This window comes from Amblyomma americanum, chromosome 1 (assembly GCF_052857255.1).
Source record: "Amblyomma americanum isolate KBUSLIRL-KWMA chromosome 1, ASM5285725v1, whole genome shotgun sequence".
Classification (NCBI taxonomy): domain Eukaryota; kingdom Metazoa; phylum Arthropoda; class Arachnida; order Ixodida; family Ixodidae; genus Amblyomma; species Amblyomma americanum.
In genome coordinates this window covers 203,082,884-203,103,607 of record NC_135497.1, presented here as the reverse complement: position 1 = coordinate 203,103,607, position 20,724 = coordinate 203,082,884, and the positions used below count along the sequence as shown (strand labels likewise).

Below are 20,724 nucleotides of genomic sequence, written 5' to 3'. Positions count from 1 at the left end.
ACTACCGATACTTGCTTCTCAAGCTCTAAATTCTAAGGTAATGAAGCAGTGAATGGGCAGTGAAATGCCATACCTCTCTGTTCTCTCTGCCCCTTTTGCTTATAAGCCATACCTCTCTCTGTTGTCTCTAACCCTTTTGCTTATAAGCCATACCTCTCTCTGTTCTCTGCCCCTTTTGCTTTTTGCTTATAAGCAAAAAGGACAGAGAGAACAGAGAGAGGTATGGCTTTAAATGCTGAAGGAAGAAGCGTACGACACTGCCGATACTTGCCGCTCAAGCTCGAAATTCTAAGGTAATGAAGCAGTGAATGGGCAGGCCTTCAGGTCTGACAACTGCTGCTCTCATGAACTTTACAAAGACCGCGCTCTCCGTCAGCGAAGGAGTGTCATGCTATAGTCTATGCGCACATCACAGCGCTTGTCTTCCCACACTGAGCGGGAGGCACAGCCAAAGTATGTGCTCAATGGACTGGTAGCTGCCACAGGCGGCATAGGTATAGTTGCAGGTGATATGATTAGAAATAACGATATGTAAATACAACGCCGAGTCACAAACGGCATGTGTCACTTGATCTTACTTAATAATAATAATAATAATAATAATAATAATAATAATAATAATAATAATAATAATAATAATAATAATAATCGGTTTTGGGGGAAATAGCGCAGTATCTGTCTCATATATATATATATATATATATATATATATATATATATATATATAGGTGTCATTGAACACCTGAACCACGCCGTAAGGGAAGGGATAAAGGAGGGAGTGAAAGAAGAAAGGATGAAAGAGGTGCCGTAGTGGAGCGCTCCGGAATAATTTTGACCACCTGGGGATCTTTAACGTGCACTGACGTCGCACAGCACACGGGCGCCTTAGCGTTTTGCCTCCATAAAAACGCAGCCGTTGCGGTCGGGTTCGAACCCGGGAACTCCGGATCAGTAGCCGAGCGCCCTAACCACTGAGCCACCGCGGCGGGTACATCACTTCACGCCGACCAGGTTGAAAGCTATAGGTGAAGTTAAAGGACGTGTGCTCGGATGGCAGAGTTCGAGTTCTAAGGTCCACGAGACTAGCGTGGGCTCACGCGCGCGCCTGCAAATCCTGCCCATCGCTTGCGTTCTCGAAATCGATATGGAGATGTACTGACTGTAGTTGGAGGTAGATCTGGCGATTTCGTCCATGCGGTAGTCACAAGTGATGGCGCAGTGCCCTGGCAACCGTTTGTATAGCATGCCGTATCGCGTGACGATGGTACACTTCTGCAGCTTTCGGTTTTCAGAGAAAAAAAGTCCTTGCGCTTGGGTAGTATGTGCCATCGCTTCAGAGGCAAGAATAACAAAAAAGCCTTCATTCTCTTAACTGCTAACCTCAAGACATTGCTGGAAAGATTTCCCCTGGGAAAACAAATTTAGCCTATTGGTCTCTCGTGGTTCATTGGCGAAAGGAAACTGTAATCGTTTCGGTGCTTTTTTTAACTGAGTCTATCTATAAATGGGCATGCCTTTTAGAGTTGGTCGTATATTCTAGAAGAAAAAAAACAAGAAAACGCAGGGGAGAAAAGTTCGTGATAGCTATCGATGCACCATAGTATACTTTCCGTTATAAAACATCCTCTTCTTGAAGCTGCTGAATTATGTTCTTTGTTTTCTCTTTTATTTTTCTGTGCTCTCTCAATTCATGCACACCTCAGAGGCTGCTGCGCCGTGCATCAGGCAAGCTTCTGCAAGCGTCCGATGGACAGTGGTACTTCAAGAGCATACGTGTGCTCGTTCCGCCAGAGATGAATACGCCTAAGAACCTGCTGCTCCAAGATGCCACTTGGGAACTATTCCATGACGCCCACATTGTGCTTACTAAAAGTGGCAGCAAATGCAAAGCTCGACAAAGCAGGGGCTGCGGAGAGCGGGGGGACCTCGTGGCGTTGCCCCTGAGCGCCCTCGACTCATCGGCGGACATTGGTGAGGGAGTGCAACATTGTTGGCTAAAATGCGCACATTGCCAAGCTAGCTTTGAGGTCTCTTGAACAGGACAAATAATAAAAAATGTATCAAAGGGCCAGTCGATGCGCGGTGACAATGGCACACAAGAAAAGCCTGCGAAACACCGTGGTAACTTATGGCTTCCTCTCTTTGAGCCTTAGTTTTTGCATAAACTTTGCTGAAGAAAAACAGTCGTTGTCATTAGGGTGCACGTTCAATGATTAAACGAAATACACGATGGTGGCCACTTTTCACAAAATCTTCCCGCAGGACCAATAGACGACTACTTTATTTTGCAACTCATGTTCGTGTCTTGTCTGGGTATGCGTCGTGATCGTGTGGCTTGGTTCCCTTGACGACAGGCCAGTCACGGAGTATGATACCAGATGCCACCATGTCCAACATTCTTGAACAAAAATTTTGAATAGTGAAAAATTGTAAGGTACTGTTATGGAAATATTGAAGGTAATGGTCCATTCTTTTTTGTATAGCAAAATCTTTTAAATTTTTCCATTGCTCGGATCGAGCAGTCAAGACTGCCATAGAAAACCAATGGAGAACGCTTTTGACGATATTAAGAACGTTAATAGCAAAAAAATGCAAGCCTGTCGAGAGTCAAATCTTACAATATATGAAAAAAATTGCGTTCATGAATTATTTCCCGTTCAAAAATGCTTTTGTCCAGAATTGTTGCGTATTCCATGTATGCTACTAGAAGTGAACACAGCGTGGCTTGTAGTCCAGTAGGCGGAGCGGTCCAGCTCCCGCCATGTTTGAGGATTGTAAGAAGGAAAATTTTCTGCTCAAGTAAGCTTTCGGCTCACATCCATAGTACAAGAAAAACTGGATCAACATCGGGCTGTTCATATTGTTGCCCCTGTTGACGATTTTTCGCTCGGCTGGAGAAACGAATCAAGTTGCAGTCATACATGAGATAGAAAACCTAAACACGAATATACTTGGGAAGTGCCAGTGAGGGTCACTAATGTAGTTTTCCTTTCTGCCTGGAATTTTGTGCAGACACAGCCGCATCATCCGTAGTTCGCAGCTGGGCACAGTTTCGATACGGGGTGTTCGAAGAGACGGCCTTCGGTTCCAAGCCGCAGTGGTGCTTCTACGACGGATCCTTCTGGCGGCCCACTGGCTGCTACACGACGAACGTCACTGCACGGTACCCATGCAGCTGCTTTTGTTTGCTGGTTGCGTTCCTTCCTTCGCGAAATCTTGTTTGGCTGTGCGGTGAATGGGACATAGTGGTGGCGGTGATATGAAGTTCTTCGAAACCTTTAGCGCACACTGGCACCCTTTCCGTTGCTACTTAAACCAATTTATATATTCTTGCGCACAGTGATGACTTCAAATGGCTCACTTGGCAAACGGCTGCCTGAATTGGGAGTAACGCAGCAGCGGTAAAATGTTGACCGTTAGTATAAAAAACGTTGGTGCAATAAACCGATCGACGCGTTTAAAGGGACACTGAAAGCAACTTCATGCAATTAGCGTTCTCAGTAAAAAATTATTCCGCGGCTCTTTCTGGCTATACGTTGACGCTTGTCCGGCAGCAGAAGACTCATTTACGGATGAGAAAAGTGAAACTGCAAATTTTCCTGCCAGTCGATTGATACTCGTGACGCCGTTACCGAAAAGGACGGGTTGCTACTGTTTTGAAGTGAATGACGGTGTAACGTATAGCCTCTGGGACCCGAGGCAAAAAACGGCGTCGACGCGTGCATTTTACTTGCAAAATCGGCCGGAGATGGCGACGCCTGTACTGAAGTGCCGTTATCGGCGACAACGGTCTCTTTGCAATTAGAACGAAGTACCCCATCGATACAGGCAGACTTGAATTTGTCCTCCGTGTCTCTTCAATATACAATGCACAGTTTGTACTTCCCTCTATATTTCCAAATTCTCAAGTCATCAGTCATAAAACGCGTTCGTATCTGTGGCAACTATGCTCAACGAGTGCGAAGGGATTTAAAAATACAGCCTCTCACACAATTAACATGAACTCAAAATGCAGACTTGAAGCCGTATTATGGATGGTTTAGAAAGAGGAAACATCAGGAAGTGTGTCGAAGGAAAAAAACACTCCAGTTTTACAAATATGACTCGCTTTTAAGTACGTGCATAACGCTGTCACAACAAAAAAAGAAATAAAAAATCTAAATGCGATCAATTGGACTGCTGCGGAGGAAATGCGAAAGCATTCTTCTTTTACACGGCAATCTATTACAAATTCATTGCTATTCCAATACTGAGTCCATTGTCTTTCACTCCCCAGTTTGTACAAATTATGACTCTATTCCATTTTCGACTTGTGAGACCAAGGCTGCTGTTCCAGGGTGATGAGAGAAAGAATAGCTCCCGGAAGCCTAATTTTTGCGCAGTTAGTTCTTCAGAAGGCTGCTGTTGTCTGAGTCATTTCTTTCTTAGTGATTTTCATTTTTGTGGAGTCGTTCTTCGCCCTGAGTCTCCCTCTCCTACGGTGTCCTCTCTCCTACAAGTGGAGAGGGGGAGACGTTTGGCAGGTGGCATGTGGAGAGACGGCGACCTTCCCAAACACCACCAGGCATGTTTGGCAGGTGGAGGCTTCACACCTACGCCGACACCGCCGGATAGTTTTCGCCTTCAGGGCCCTCCTTATGCTATCGCATTAAATGAAAAAGAACGACTGCCTTTCGACCCTTTATGATGCCAAAATTTGTTCGAAGCGTGTTCGTATCACTCTTCATGTTGTGCGCGGAACTATGATAACTATACTGAGAGAGCTGCACATAACCGAGGTTGGAAGAACCAAAGAGAAGAAATATATATAGTAGCTAACTTTCTGTGAACCAGTCACTGCTATCGCTTCTCTGTCGTTCTCGCAGTCTCTATCAGCACTTGATCGAAACATCAACTCTCTCTCAAAGCAAAAAGAAGGAAGCGAATGAAAAACATGAGCGTTTTGCACAGCTAAACGTGAAAAAGAAAACTGCAGAGCAGTGATCACTGAGCTGGTCCTTGGCCCCACATTTTTCTGACGCGCGCAAAGCCTCACCGTGGACCCACATTGGGTCTGCGTATAGATGTAGCTCCAAGCACCACTAAGAGCGATACTCGTGGCGTGACTTCACCCCATCAGCATAAGGACTCCCGAGTTCTTCGTCTACGGGTCAGGTAGCGCTGCCATTGGTGTCCGGAAGCACTTTCAGCAGTCGTATTCCGTGCCTAATGTTAGAGCGCCTCGATGGCCAGCACTTGTGCGCTCTTCCATAACGAAGTTTCGAAAGCGCATAAAAACAGTCGTTTAGCGGCTCAAACACGATTTATTTTACATTTAAATCCGTTTAAATTGTCTTTCCACCTGCGAGGAATCTAACTATTCGATACCGCGCTCAACGAGCAAGTGCGCCACTCAGAAGCCGCGGCGGGGACATGGAACATAAGAGTTTTGGCCAAGATTCCGCGCTGTTACTGGGTGAAACGCGGAATTCATTGAGTACAAGGGATGCAAAAATCAGTTCCTCCTTTGGCTTCGGGATGGAGAAGATTAGTTCTTGCTTTTTTGCTTTTATTATGCCCCGCCATTCTCTTTGGGGTCTCGGACGAATAAGATTATACCCATATATTGCCTTCTCCTTGATATAGGCTTTAAGTAGCTTTCCTGTATTAACGGCTTGTGTTTAATGAATAAACTGAGCTAATATACACTATGTGTAATTTTGCATCTTTTATCTTTTCCATAATGCTTATGTCAAAGGTACAATTACAAAAAGAGATCTGGACTCGAGATATTCGGAACATCGGCTTCTTTTAAAAAATAAAACGATCACTAAAATCTCCTCTACTGCCACAGGAATGTCATCATCGAAAATTACTGGCTTCTCTTCGTTCATAAGAAGCTTTAACTTCGGAGTGCAGCACATCTGAGAAAAGTCTCTCACGCTGCATCATTACGACCTGAGAACAGCAAATATACCATTGGCGCTGGGAACTAATTATCGGAGCGCCGGAAAATACCTGCCGAATTGAAAAGCTTTAATGGAGTCTCCTAAAAGTCTGACTTCCAGCTCGAAGGGTTGTCACTGAGAATATGAATTCTCTATTTCTAGAACAAAATAACTTATAGCGAGTTACTGGTCATTCCAAAACATAATCGGCACAATTCATGTGTCACCTTATGGTCTTCTCTAATAAATGGGTATGATTCATTGCTTGTCTTAGTAAGTATTACAAACCTTGAGGCAAAGCTCTGGAGGCGTCTCACGTTTTGTGCCCATACCTTGCATGTACGTGCGTGTTTTTTTCTTTAATTTTCTGGCCCAGAGGGCATTGACATCAAAATAAATGACAATAACATTTAGAAGGCAATTTTGACTTTCAGGGTCCTCTACTGAGGTGTGTCCTGTGGGGAAAATGCTCCCTGCACTCGTGGCTTCTTATTCCTTGTAAGAGAGTCGTCTCTGCTTTCCAGACCTCAAAAAAGTACGGATGGATTCACGGAGTGCTCGAAAAAAGATGTGAGCGTCAAGCAAATTTTCCAGTCAGCCAGCGAGCCTGCGTCATCGCTGATGTTTACGTCCAGCATACCGAAGGTATGTATAATGCTTTATCAAGGAGCATACCGAGTTATATTTGCGCAGGGTCAGACGAAAGTTGCTAAACGGTATCAGCGCTAGACAAGTGATATATGCAATTGTTACCGCATACACAAGTTAAACGCTTGACCACCGATTCGCAAGGTATTATGCGTGTCACGTTAGCTAGTAACTGGTCAGAGTTTTAGCAATCATGTTTGGCCAGCGAACGGGCACTGTTGAATAACGAATCATACATGCAGGTAGGCGAAAACGAAATTCGTTCCCTGATTTTCCAGCATAGGGTAACAGAGAGAGAGAGAAAAAAATTGTATAAAAAGAGACACAGGGCGGATTGAGGGTAGGGTCCTCAGTCCAGGACTCCAGTAGTTTCCGCCGACGCTGAAGTAGGCCTAAAGACTACTTTACATACTGTGACTGCACTGCCAGAAATACAAGGCAGTCGCAGACCCCACAACGTTATCATCGTTCAGCGTTTGCAAACAAGCCTCCGCGACTGCCCCGATTCCTGTTCGTACTACACTCATCGTTTTCGCTGTGCGCGCCTCCTGTGATTCGTGTAGATTCGCTCAGTTTTATGGAGGAGTGGGAATATACAACCTTTGTCCGTAAAGTTCTGAGACTGAGTACACTAAAAAAATTGCGCTTAACATTGAAATCATTTGTGCAGCACCCCTTCGAAATAGTCTCCCTCGCAGTCTATACACAGCTTCCAACGCTTCTTGAGGTCCTGGAAACAGTTGGAAAACGCTTCTTTTGGCAGGGCTGTCAGATCGTTTGTCGTGGTGCCTTGAATGGCCTCCACGCTTTCCATCCAGTGACCTTTTAGGGCTCTCTTCAGACGAAGAAACAAGAAAAAATCGCATGGGGAGAGGTCAGGAGAGTATGGCGGATGAGGAAGTACAGTAATGCTGTACTTGGCGAGAAATTTTGTCACGCTGAGAGCAGTGTGCGGCCTTGCGTTATCGTGGAGAAGTCTCCATTGTCCGGATGCCCATAAGTAAGGGCGACGATAATATTAGAGGAGCGCCTAACAAAACAGGACAAAAGGAGGAACGCAAAACGACACGAGCGCTAACTGTCAACTGTATATTTCTTGCGACGGCGACGGCGATGCCGTCGCAGTGGATCATGCATGTGTTGGAGCACGTGGATATAAAACTCCTGATTCACCGTCTGCCCTTGTGGGACGAACTCGTGATGTACGACACCTCTGGTATCGAAAAAAACAATCAGCATCGTTTTTGGTTTGGTCTTCTGTCGCCGCACCTTCCTCGACGCCGGAGAGCTTGTGAACCGCCGTTCGTCCCTTTACCTCTTTGTTGTAGGAACGTATTCCGAACACCATCTTTCGTCTTCAGCAATGATGCTGTCAACGAATGCAACATCCTTCTCTGCCTCGGAGAGCAAATGAGCGCTTACTGATGCCCATGTGTCCTTCTGGTCCTGTGTGAGGGAGTGCGGCGTGCACAAGTCTGGCATTCAGCTTTCGTTTCCCCAAGTTCTCATGCAAAATTTGGCGGCATGTTGCTTTACTAATGTCGAGAGCATCTGATAGCACTGTAATGTTGCGGTCTTGCTTTACGATCTCCCTAATCCGAGCCACGTTGCTTTCATTCCGTGAGGTTGAAGGGCGTCCCTGTCTTGTGTCGTCTTCCACCGACGTTCTCCCCGAAATGAACCTCTTGTGCGACTCGAAAACTAGCGCCCGCGATAATGTCTTGTTGCCGTAAGCGTCACGAAGGAGCTTATACGTCTGTGTGGCTGTCTTGCCAAGCATCACACATAATTTTATGTCTACACGCTGTTCGCGGTGGACGTCCATCTCTCCACATTCACTCGCAGTAGAATGCGCAGACGACTAGTGACAACGTATTTTTCACATGTAGTGCCATCTAGCGGCTGTCACAGCAATTAACATAAATAGCTCAGTTTAGCCCGCAAAGACGGCGCTACACATACGCACCAACATTTGTTTTGAGGAATCATTTCTAGAGAAGAAAATAAATCAGTCTCGAAACTTTGCGGACAAAGGTTGTAGGTGAAATGTTACGTGCGATTTTATTTACATAAGTTTTGATAAGTTTAAAACACGCTGCAGCATTAAAACAGCGCTTTAGTATTGGAAGGAAGAACGCAAGAACCTGTACAAAACGCATGCTGCTCATTTCAAACCCAGCAAAATGGACGCCGACAGACAAGTGTGCCTTAGCTCCCCATACGGTCGTCAATCGAAGCGCCTCCACACGCTTCCCATCAGTTCGTAAGATAGAGTTCGCACCAATTTCAACGACTACATGTCACTGCTACCAAATTGAATTCAGTCGCTGGGCGACTGCAACGAGAACGGGGGCCGCTTGCAAGGCGCTTAGAACCGCTTTTTTTCCCTTTCTGATAATAAGAATCTGAAATAGCCTTCGACGCCGTTTCCCGACAGTAGGAAGGTTTGTTATGCTATGTGATTTGAAGCAACATTTTTTTTACACCTCAAACGCTTGAGCGAGGGTATAAACCACAGAGTCCGAGATCCGCTTTTCTACGAAACTACCTGCTGTACGGTGCTGACCTCGCGATTAAGAATTATCAGTTCAGTACAGATCAAAGTTTCAAAAGCTTTAACATTAAAGGCTATATACAGGACATAGGTTAACTGCATACGTTACAGATGAAATCGAGTTGGACCACAAGTGAAGGTCTTTCATAAATGGCACTCCGGATTAATCACAACTGTCGCAATAGTGGTTAGTGGGCTATAAAATATGCAGAATACATGCGTGTATATAAAATGGTCGTCTCCCAGATCGAACCGAGAACTTAGAGCAATGGTACTTTTTTATTTTGGTGAAACTGAATCTCTTGTTCTTAACGTCCTATTTTTTTAAGATTTCTGAAACGTTACAAATAAACGTTGAAATAACTGTTTCATAACCTTGATTAAACGTTTAAACAGCATATAGTATATATGCTACTTTCGTTAAAAGGGCAAAGTAGCCTACAAGGCCAGACCCGCCAATTTTGATCCGCCGCAGCTTCAATCAAGACTTTGCAAGGAGCAAGGGAAGGGACAATGAAGATGACACACACTACAATACAGCACAATCGATGCATCCCACAAGCTCGTCTAACACACAGCACGACTTCAAGATCATATAGCCAGCCGTGAAGGGCGCCATAAGTGACAGCGGTGGATGGCAAATTTGCAGTTTCCTAATGAAATTTTGGGGCTGTGCTTGCAGTCTGAGGCAGACTTCATCTGAGATATTTACCTGATAAGTTTTGCTAGTTGAAAAACATCATTACTGCACGAACTGCGAGAAAGTTGAGACATAATGCTTGCAAGTAGTCATAATTCTTTTATGCTTATGATTCGAACATCATAACAATATTACGATCTGTAATGTTATAATTTAAACATCAAAATAGCATTTGGAGCACAGCATTAGCACGATGTTTAGTTTGAACTTTGTACTAATATTTACCACGCAACATTTAACGTTATTTTAATTTCATTTACAAATGAATGTGATAACATTATCCTAATGTTCAGTGCTACCTGAGAAGCGTGAAGGCAAAAGCTTTTAATACTTCAGATCAAGTGCTTGCCTTCCACAGACGAAAGTTTTAACAACCTGCCAGCAGCAGCACAAGGATTGCATAAAAGAGCTAATGGCTGGAGATCGCAATGGTTTCTGAGTCTTGGTCACGTCATAGCACTCCAGAGAAACGTACCAGTCCTCAACGCGTGGCTCATTTCAGGTGCAGAAGTTCTGCGATGCCCGTGGGAACCACAGTCACCTGCGGTGGGCACCTACCAAGCACAACACGCTGTGCAAGGCTCGCAGCGTCTGGGAAGTTATCAGAGACTCCCCAGACTACTCGCCTAGGTGAGGGCCGAGCTCAGCGTAGATAAACAGGAAGCACTAGCGTGATATGGCGCTGTTTTTTTTTTTTGGTTACCGTAGTTCAAGTTAAGCTATGCACCGGAAGCATTGCATCCGCAGCACGATTGGGTTCCGAACAAAACACAGAAACAACAGGCTGAAAATCAGGTAGCCCTTCAACGTTTCTCTTACATACAGCGATCGCTGAATGCAGAAGTACTGAAGTTTGGGCCAGTTGGTGTTGATACATGAGAATTTGTCGCAGCGCGAACGAGACGGGGATTACGAGAGAACGAATATGACAGGACGAGCGCTGCACTTCCAACTGATAGTTTATTGAAAAAACTGAGGCTTAAGTACAATCCTATATGTCCTCTTGTGGAAATCAGTCAGTTTTCCAAAGATGATATTTCACTATCATGCAGAACTAATGATGGTGCGCTGATACATTGACTGCCTGCTAATCTGATATAATATGCCTCCACGATTTCTCTTTCGATTTGGTCTATCGCAAGCCCAAGAATTTCGATTTTTGTGAATATGGGTTTGCATTTGCAGTCCCGAACATGCACCGCAAGATGCCCACACTTCCCTTCCTTGACCAAATTGTAGTGCTCCCCAGCTCTTTCATTAAAACAACGTCCTGTTTGCCCGATATACGCACTATTACAGGCAGGAGGAATGCCGTAAACTACATTAGTTGTACACCGCGTGAAACAGATTTGCTGATAGCGTATACCGGCTGGCTTTTTATTTTTTACCATCATTGGACAAATTTTTGAAAGCTTACTGGGGGCTGAGAAAAGAACATCTACATAGTATCTCTTTGCTATCTTCTTTAGGTTGTGGGATACCTTATGAACATACGGTATCATTCGAGTGGGCTTCCTCCGATCTTGCTGTACTTGTTTTTTACTGCTCTTCTTCTTTTGCAGCAAGTTTTCTGTAACTGCCGATATAATATCTGCCGGGAGGCCTGACATGCGTAATCGCTCTGTTTGCAGTTTAATGCTGTCTTGCATTTGATGTGGACAAGTTTTTTTCCAAAGCAGTATTGAGACAATTCATTGCAATCCCTCTCTTGATTAACTTCGATTGCGGACTGCTACATGGGAGAAGTGCCTTTTTCGATCCGGGATTGAACATCCAGCAGATATGCCCATCCAAAAAAGAAATTTTCAGGTCGAGAAACTGTATGCTGTTATTGCATGGGGGATCGAAAGGAAAATTCAGGCCTTTTGAAGCATCTTTGAAAGATGCAGGCATATCAGCAACTGCTTCGAACGACAGGCTGTGACTTTGCCGAAGCCTTTTCGCTTTGTTTTTTTCTTATTACTCCCTTTTTTCCTTCAACTTTTATCCCCTCATCCCTTTCCTCTATTGCAGGGAAGCAAACTTGTTTCATCTACCGGTTAACCCCCCCCCCCCTTTTTTCTCCTCCTCCTCCTCCTATTAGGTGAGCTTTGCGTTGCTTTAAACTAAAGAGTGATGAGAAGCGTCCACCTAGCATTCTAAAAGAATGCGAGGTAACGGAATATGCTTTGTACGGCGATCCATCCATCACTCGGTTTTATTTTTCGAGTCGCACTGTGTGCGACAAGGAAAAACATGCCAGCCGTCCTCATGGCGGGCGATCAGCACATCGGTGTGAACGTATACAGGCGATCGAGCAATTAAGAATGAGCTTCGACCGCAATGACATGTTTTAGCACTGACAAGCTTCCATCATTTGCTGTATTACCAATTCTGTATTTATGAGTTCTTATGTCATCTGTAGTTGACTGCACTCTTTTAGGCGGGCTCGATCAACTTCTTGTACATATGCGGCATGTATATAGATTTTTTGTCAAACTGGAGAGAAAAGCGCGTGCAGAGTGAAAGGTCGTGCCATAGTTGCACATGCACGCGGAAACGTAGCCTGTATTTTGTGCACCGCTTTTGCAGGCCATGTTCATATTTATTTTATATTTTTTCGTGGTTCGTTCTAGCGCACCTTAATTGAATAGTTTCTGTTCTGATCCGTGTTGATATAGGTAGAGTGCAGAAGTTTAAATCAGCATATCTCATTGCTGAGCTTCTAGACGCTCTCATACCTTCAAATACACTCGTTTCTGCACTTGAAAGAACACTAGTTACTCGTGAGGCAAGGTGGGCAGCGTGTGATACACACAAGTGATTTAAGTGATGATTATAAAAATAATAACGCAGTAGCAATAATTAATGCTCGAATGACTTCTCAATCCCTCACCTGCAGTGCTCCAAGGCTATCCTTCCAACCGGCCACGCTGTTCGACTACGTCAAGCCACGGACGCATCGATATTTCTACGTAGTGCAGGCATGCGCACCTGATTTAACGACACAAACGTACACCGTAAGTGACGACGACCTGTTCGCCAAAGCATCCACTACTGAAAAGTTCAGTTCAATCATCCTCCCGTGTGCGTTGCGTCTTACAATGCACTCATAGCATTGAAACATTTAGCACCCTCGGTCTCTTTATTTCTTCCTTTAATTTTAGCGCCTACATCTCTGCACTTGTTCTCAATGCCGTTAGAATGAATCATGCGCCTTTATCCATTATTGCTCGCATAAGAATTTGAGGAATTAAAATTCTGGAGGCGGCAGCTCGACATGCCCCCAGTTCACCAAGTTTCAGTTACGTGCATAAATTAACCACAAAAAAGGAACGTCCACCGGCTTCCACGCGCGCGAAACAAAAGAGTAATAAAGAAAAAATCTCACAGGACGGTTACCGCAACCTGCAAAGCGAATTTTAGCGACAGTAGGCTGAGAAACTATGTCCGAATGGGCTCTTCCTGCAAGTTTTAACACACTTCACTAAACGGTTTCCATAAGTCCCTTCAGGCGGCTCATAACGGGTTCACGGTTTGTGAAAGCCCTTCCGAAAAGTATAGAAAGAGTGCCACTTTCATGCCAGTTGCCGCGGAAGCTGAACCATATAGGTATATATCGTTAGTGCTTAAACAGGAACAGAGGTGCAGGCGCGTGTTAGCATCTCAAAGTTTTGTTTCAGCTACTGTGAATTGAAGGAAATGTAATACTGACGACCTCCAAACTACAATAATCAATGAGAGTGCACAAGCAATTGCATTCGTACGATGCGTTACATACGAAAACGCTGTCACTTAGAATCTGATTCGCTTTGCACGGTGTGTATATGTACAGTCATGGAGAAAAGTTTGCGAGGTGCGGAATCGAGAAAAAAAAAGTTTCTGTTTTGCATCACTAGCCATTCAGCTAGTATTCTTCCAGATGTTGGAGCACGCATGTCTCCTCGTGCTTCAATGCTTTTCGTTGACCAGCAATTGGCCCGACAGCACAGAAATACCGTTTTTCGTGAACCTGCATGCTGCAGACTTTTGTCAATGTCTGTACATACTTACATATACATTATCTTTGAGCCTACGAATAGCCGTATTGAATTTCGAATGTTTTTAAAGGTGCTTTGAATGTACCGAAGGTGCTTTTTATTTCTTGAATGCAGAGTTATTATTAATTTGAACGAGAACATCTTCGACGGAAGTCCGTCTGGATGGGTTTTGAAATAAAAGTTGAGAAATACTGACAGCGACCAATAATTTATTTTAAGTCCACCCTGCGAAGCCCGCTTCCTGCTGCTGCTTGCTCGCCAGTCACCCTTGAATAAAGGACCGAGTTGGTCTCGAAACGTTGAGCTTAAAATAAATAATTGGTTGGTGTGAGTACTTCTAATCTTTTATTACTAATTAGTTTGCGTATTATGAACCACTGAGGACAGGTGAAAAAATTATTTTCGAGAGCTGCAGGGCCTCAAAAGGAATTCACACAGGAGTACTGGTTGTAACATAACCTTTAAAGTAGAAATGTTTTGCGCGCCTTTGTACAAAACTGCGTACTTTGTACATTCCGCCCATGAAACACTCCCTCTGTTTTCGGTGCAATGCAAGTTGGCGCCGCCGCAGTCACAATCTGCTCGCGACAAGCGTCCACAATCGTCCACAATCGTCTGCCGTAACATTGTTTCGTCCACTTTGTTCGGAGCAATTTGAGAAACTACAGCTTATAATAAAGCTAGCTGCGCTGCTAGGGGCTACCTTTCACGGGCCACACCTTTCTGGTTAATAGTTTTCCTTACTTACAGTGGTTAACTAATTAATTATAAGTGGTTAATGAAGTTAGCGTCAAATAAAAAAAGCTCTTCTTGCATTCTTTAGTGGCCGCCGGAAGTACTGTTTAACTGTCAACTCCGCAACAAGTACCAGCTTTTGAAAATACCCCTTGGTTCATGTTTTATGAAAAATATTTGTTTTTGAGGAAAGGAAATGACGCAGTAACTGTCTCATTTATATCGGTGGACACCTGAACCGCGCCGTAAGGGAAGGAATAAAGGAGGGAGTGAAAGAAGGAAGAAAGAGGTGCCGTAGTGGAGGGCTCCGGTATAATTTCGACCGCCTGGGGATCTTTAACGTGCACTTACGTCCCACAGCCCCTTTCGCACGTTTCGCCTCCATCGAAACGGGACCGCCGCGGTCGGGTTCGAACCCGGGCACACATGTGTTATGGGACGCCCTGTATAATTGGTAGTTTTAACCAGAGTCTGTAGATACAACTTTTGTCAGACAATAAACGCGCGGTGAACGCAATATGGCCAAGCACTGAAAATACAGGCCAAAATAGATAAACCAAGCGTAAGGTGCCGGGGCGAGCAGACATAAAATTTGTAATCTTGACATAAACAGTATAGCAATAAGTGCGTTCTGCTGATCAAGTTCCGCCTTTAGTAAGCTCTCTCTCTGTTATAGATGTTGCAGTGTCTCATAGAAACTAAGCTGTGACAACCACAACGGTAAATTTCTGCCCTGAATGCGGCTCACTGGTCTCCTGGCGCAGAAAATCATGGCATCGACGAATGAAGGACTGCGACGCTTTCTCTACTCCGCACCGCGCGCTTCGCGGTGGAACCTTGTCCTCCTGGACGGCAGCAACGTGACAGCTCCTGCTGAACCTGACTTCGACAGTAATAACACCACGTGGCAGGCTCGGTGGGAGTACCTCCGAGAGTTAGACAGGAACATCAAGTACACCTGCGTGGAGCCTGGCGTTGAAAGCACTTTTAGAATTATTCTGAAGGTGAGGCCATTTTTTTTTTCAAGGGGTTTATTTTAGACGAGGTTTTGGTATAATTAATGCGAAGAACAGTGTTCATAGCAAGTTACACTGGTATATTTATTCAACACACCTTGAAACAGATCGAGTAGGAAAGGGGAGGCGGGAAAGGCACCAATGATTAACAAGACTCAAGTACTCCTGGCTGCACTGCGCTGAGGGTGGGCTGCGGCCTTTGGGGGCATCTACGACCGCAAGTGTAAAACAAAAAGCAAATTTCAAGCCTCTAGAGATCGCCCAGCGGCGGTGAAAAAGCGATTCATAGACGACCTTCTCAGTCATGTACGCCAACTTCTGCCATTTACGCGGACGATACCGCTCTATTCTTCAGAGCTGCACATGTACCAGAGCGTGAGCAAAAGCCGCATATTGTTTACGACTGTTTCCAAAATGGTACGAATATTATTCACTAATTATATAAATTCTGAAAAAAAGAGCCAAAGCTGTACTTTTCAGGCCTCGTAATAAGCTCGTGTACGCCCCACCACTTTACCCAAGGATGGGCTCACCACTCATTTAAATTGTTCCAGCGGTTCTAGGAGCCATTTTTAGCGAGAATTTATTATGAGATGAACACGCAATAAGGTTGGGGACAAGTTACCGAGGGTTGCTGCTATTTTTGCCCTGACTGCGATATTTAATTTTGGCGAGCATTAAGCGGATGCTCTACGATTCGCTGTTTACTTCTGTTGCTAGTTACTGCTTTTTTTGTGTGTCCAGAGTACCACGTCATTCACTAATATTAAACTACTGCACCTACTTCTGCAGTAAATTTTCCGAAATATTGTTAATGCTCCGCGATTGGAACATACCAAACCGATATTTTCTGCGCTTGGCATCATCTCCTTTCTATAACTGTATGAAACTATACGGTTAGACCGCGCACACCGCTTTTACATACTGAGCCCCAAAAACCCGCAAAAATTATGGCCACCAAATGTTGTACTTCACTATTGCACATTTTATACAGTGCACACTTCTAGTGGCTCCTTTGTATTGTGAGCGGCGTCATTGGCGTAACACACCACGCGACCGTGACGTCCCCGTCACGTGATAGATACCTTCAGCGGCATCGAGGAGCCTTTCGAGTGCTCTCCGCGGAGGCTTGGGTTCAATATTTTCATTTCATGGCAAAAAAGCAAAATCAGGATTAGCAAAAGCCCAAACACAAAGCGTAATCGTGACACTTTTTAAATCATGTATCTGTAATTATGTACAATTAGATACTGAAAACTCAGTGGTTACGTCATAGAGATTGTGCTCGCTTTTTTGCCTGCAAGTACTCTTATGCTGTTTTTGTTGGAATTTTTGTGTGTTCGAATAATATGATACTATTTCCAAGCCTTTGTAGGAGGCGTCCACCTCTGGCAAGCCTTTACATTGGCTTTTTATCAGAGCCCCCACCATCGCCATGACGTTGAATAAATGAATTGAGTATGCGGCCAGTTATGGCGTCAGCGCGAAAACGTTGCGAAATCGTAGGTGCAGCCGAGGTAAGCCGTATAATGACGCCGGAATGTTGTGGACGCTGACGCTTCAGCTGCGGCTTACTCGTTTCTTGTGTTGCTGCGTCCTATCCTTTCTTTCTATCGCTTCACCCCTTTATTTCCCTTTGTCTGTCGTTTTACTCCCGCTACCCGCAGCTCAGGTGCTTCAGGTTTTCATGGCAGATGCCGCAGGTAGCAACATATTTTCCTTCCATTGTTATGTTATTAATAAAGAATCGCTAATAATAATTGCTTCGCTGGCCAGTATACACGGTAGACACGCGTGCTAACGCTTGCAGAGCTAACTCGTCTTCAGAGACACTCCAGTTCCTGTTTGTCTTTTTAGTGTTTTTTTCGGCGTACCAGCCGCATGATTGTGGCCAATTCGCGGAGAGTTTACTTGTATTATAATTTGATGCGTAATCAGCTGGAACTGAGCGATTTAATCATACATCGTATGAGGCGTCAGCTCGAAAGTTACGAAGACCACAGGGGAAAAAGCACGCCAGACGATGCCTTCGACGCTGTAGATGCGGCAATTTCTATATCCGGCTGTCATCGCCAGACAGAAATCGCGTCACGGTTATTGTGTACTGCTTTCGGCGTGCGCGCTGGAAAGCTATTTTAAAGGCAGACAACCTGATGGGAGCTTTCAAACACCCAGGTGGCGCAGAACGAGGCCACAACGGTGGTTGCGTTGCTGCACAGCGGCTCGGTCACTGAGGCAGCCATCGACGCGCTGGCCGCTGCGGACACTGTGCGTCTCGTTCTGATCCTGTTCGATACGGGCGCGCCCCCGGGCTCCACCTGGAGGTCGGCGGCACTCCGGGATAGCCAGCTGTTCATGGTGCCCACGGCTGCGAGCCAGGAGACCATGGCGGCTCTGGTGGACCTCGCCTTGCACACAACGCACCATGCAACGGCAGACCTGCATGGAGACGTGGTCAAGGCAAGGCACGGGCCACGCTGCTCATAAAGTCGCGCTCTGTCACAGGCGTTGGGCGCCATTTACGCCTTGTAAATGCCCAGAGTTCCTTGTTTATCGCTGCCGAGAAATCTGGACGCTGTGCCCGAAGGTGACGTTACGCAGCTATAGTCGGCCCGCGCCAAGCACAGCGTCTTAAGTCGACGCCGATTAGATGACAAGACACCCGAGGAGAAGATGTACCACTGAAACTAAGCATTGTGCCGGCTCAGCGATGCCGCGCGCCTTTCGAGGTATCTAGCCATTAAAGGAGAACAAACAAGACCAGCTAAGCTAAGCTTATGGCTTAGCTTGGTTTAGATTCAGCGAAAGCAGACGCACAACTGGGTAGTCACCTGAGAGAGAAGCCAAAACGGGCCCATGGGAAGCCCTTCTGGGCAGTCGCCTGTGAGACGGCCAAAACGGGCAATCGCGTGTGAGCTGCCGGGCCTGTGAGACGGCGCCGCCGACGCGACCGACGATGCGCTCGGCACAACACAAAAGAATTCGAAAAGACGTACAAGCCTTGTGCGTAACTCGTTTCGATATTGAGCCCATTCAGATGAGAACAGCGGCAAAACAAATTCTAGCAAAACCACCGGCTGCGAGCTGCAGCCGCCGGCGCTGGCTGTCGGCTAAGAGTATACGGTCGGGCGAAGCCCTGAATCCAGTAGCATAGCCGACTCTTCAGGCCCTCAGTTAAGCGTCGACCGCTAAACGTAAGTGCCGTCAGTCTCACTGTAAAACGCGCCATTTTCATAGTTTGATCCTCTAGCGTCCAGGATTGCGGAGATTGCTCCGAACAAACAAACGTCAGAGCATTCGCCTTCGTTTAACTTCCCCCATGTCCGTATACTCTGCTACTGAGCTTGCTCTCCAGCCAAGAAAAAGATATCGCTTTCCTTATTCAGGGTGAGATAGTGTGTGCGTGTGTGCGTGCGTGTCTGTCTGTGTGTGTGTGCGTGTGTGTGCGTGTGTGTGTGCGCGTGTGAATGTGTGTGTATGTGCGCGCGCTACATTTCTCTATTCTTTTTGGCCCCCTAACCCGTTTCGGTACAGGTGAAGGATCACAAGGACGCAGGACTGTTGCATTAAAAAAAATAAAATCTATTCTTAAGCCTCCGTGCATTAAAAAAGGGCATATGGCTTTTGCCGCAACTCATCGCAGGTTTTCCAACGGACTGATGTGCTTCTTCAAGATGGCGTAAAAGGCACCTTCCACTTCAAGTCATTCGGATCTAACGTGCTCTCATTCATCGTTGCCTGCCCAGACGTGTACAGCATTGAAGAAAGCGATGTCACGTTCAACGGGACGGTGGTGCCATCCTACCGGGTTAAGATGTCCATGTTCGCCACGGAACTGCAGCTTTCAGAGGTGCGGATCTTGTAGCAGATAAACGCATTTTGTACTTGTTGTACTTGTGAAGGAGGCTGTTGAACTATAAGGGCAAATTAATCGCTTCTCAGAGCCTGATAAATGATAAATGCTCCCTCTCTCTCTCTCTTTTCCTCTGTAGTTTTGATTTTTCCTCACATCAGAGAGTCTGTATCGACTTACTTCCATTCGATGCGCAGGATCCAGATATCGTGAGCGTTCCATATGCGTTGACGGCACGGAAAAGCAGTCAACGCTGTTCTTTCATGGCCAGCATTCGCGGATCTGTGCAAGAGCCGCGAGTTCGTCTACGTGGATGGTTCCGACGAAACAAAGTGCGCATTTCTTTTTCCTTTATCTTTTCTTCTCTGCTCGACTTAAATTCAGAAAGCCTGTCTTTCTCACTTCCCCCCAACACTCCTGCAGGGAGGGCACCAGGACATTAGCTGGTGGCTCGAATACACAGAAGCGGGAGGGGAATCAAATTATGGGTGTCTGTGACGCCTGTTGCGAATTTGCTTTCCACAAAAATAAAATAAAGTTAATAACATGCAGCGGTGCGAGCTTCGCATACTAGCTTGTCTGCGAAGGGGCTCAATGCGGGCTTCACTATCCCGAAGCATCCCCCTGGCCAGAGTCTGAAGGAAGCGCTCAGAAAATATTTTGTACGGCTTGCCATATTTGCAGTGGCGGTCGTCACTCCTCGCCTCCGCTTGGCGCCGTCACTGCACTCCTGCCGCAGTCCCAATCATGCGGTTATCTTTTGCTGTCAGTAAAACACAGAAGACGAGCGTCGTAAAAAAGAAATAACGTTGAGGTTGTTATCTTCCTCCCAATGCTTTCGTCCAGGTTCACTGAACTTTTTTCCTGCATGCATTACGGCTTCTCGCATTGCACGCGAAAACCCTGTACGAGTAGGCTCAATGCGATCCGTTCGCGGAACAGCATGACTCTCCACACTGGCCAATTAGACCTTGCTCCATCCGGCCTGCAGCCCTTCGCGAGCCAGAATGAAACTGACGGCCAGGTCAGGCTTCTGCGCAGAACTCAGCTGCTGTTCTGGACCTGCGCGTGTCTTGTGCATGCATGCATTGAACATTTCGTAATGAAAATTATCAGTAAACCTCCGTATCGTTTTCGTATTGCGGTGTTAGAATGTAATGCTCTGATGCGTTTAACTAATAAGGGTAGCTACCGGCCCAGCACTGCCTCCAGTACTGGTCAAATGTTGCAGTAAACTAGCGATGGTGAACACCGCATTTATTTATTTAAGTG

General features: G+C 45.7%; 1 protein-coding gene across 1 annotated transcript in view; it reads left to right on the top strand.

The window, feature by feature from the left end:
- LOC144114509 (calcium-activated chloride channel regulator 4A-like) overlaps window positions 1-20,724 on the top strand; it is a 44,986-nt gene that overhangs the window by 3,768 nt on the left and 20,494 nt on the right. Inside the window, exons 2-10 of the mRNA XM_077648302.1 lie at window positions 1,704-1,971; window positions 3,013-3,163; window positions 6,452-6,572; window positions 10,332-10,459; window positions 12,711-12,828; window positions 15,348-15,587; window positions 17,775-18,059; window positions 19,243-19,449; window positions 19,650-19,784. Of these exons, the coding sequence (XP_077504428.1) occupies window positions 1,704-1,971; window positions 3,013-3,163; window positions 6,452-6,572; window positions 10,332-10,459; window positions 12,711-12,828; window positions 15,348-15,587; window positions 17,775-18,059; window positions 19,243-19,449; window positions 19,650-19,784 (1,653 nt within the window). The remainder of the gene's footprint in view (window positions 1-1,703; window positions 1,972-3,012; window positions 3,164-6,451; window positions 6,573-10,331; window positions 10,460-12,710; window positions 12,829-15,347; window positions 15,588-17,774; window positions 18,060-19,242; window positions 19,450-19,649; window positions 19,785-20,724) is intronic.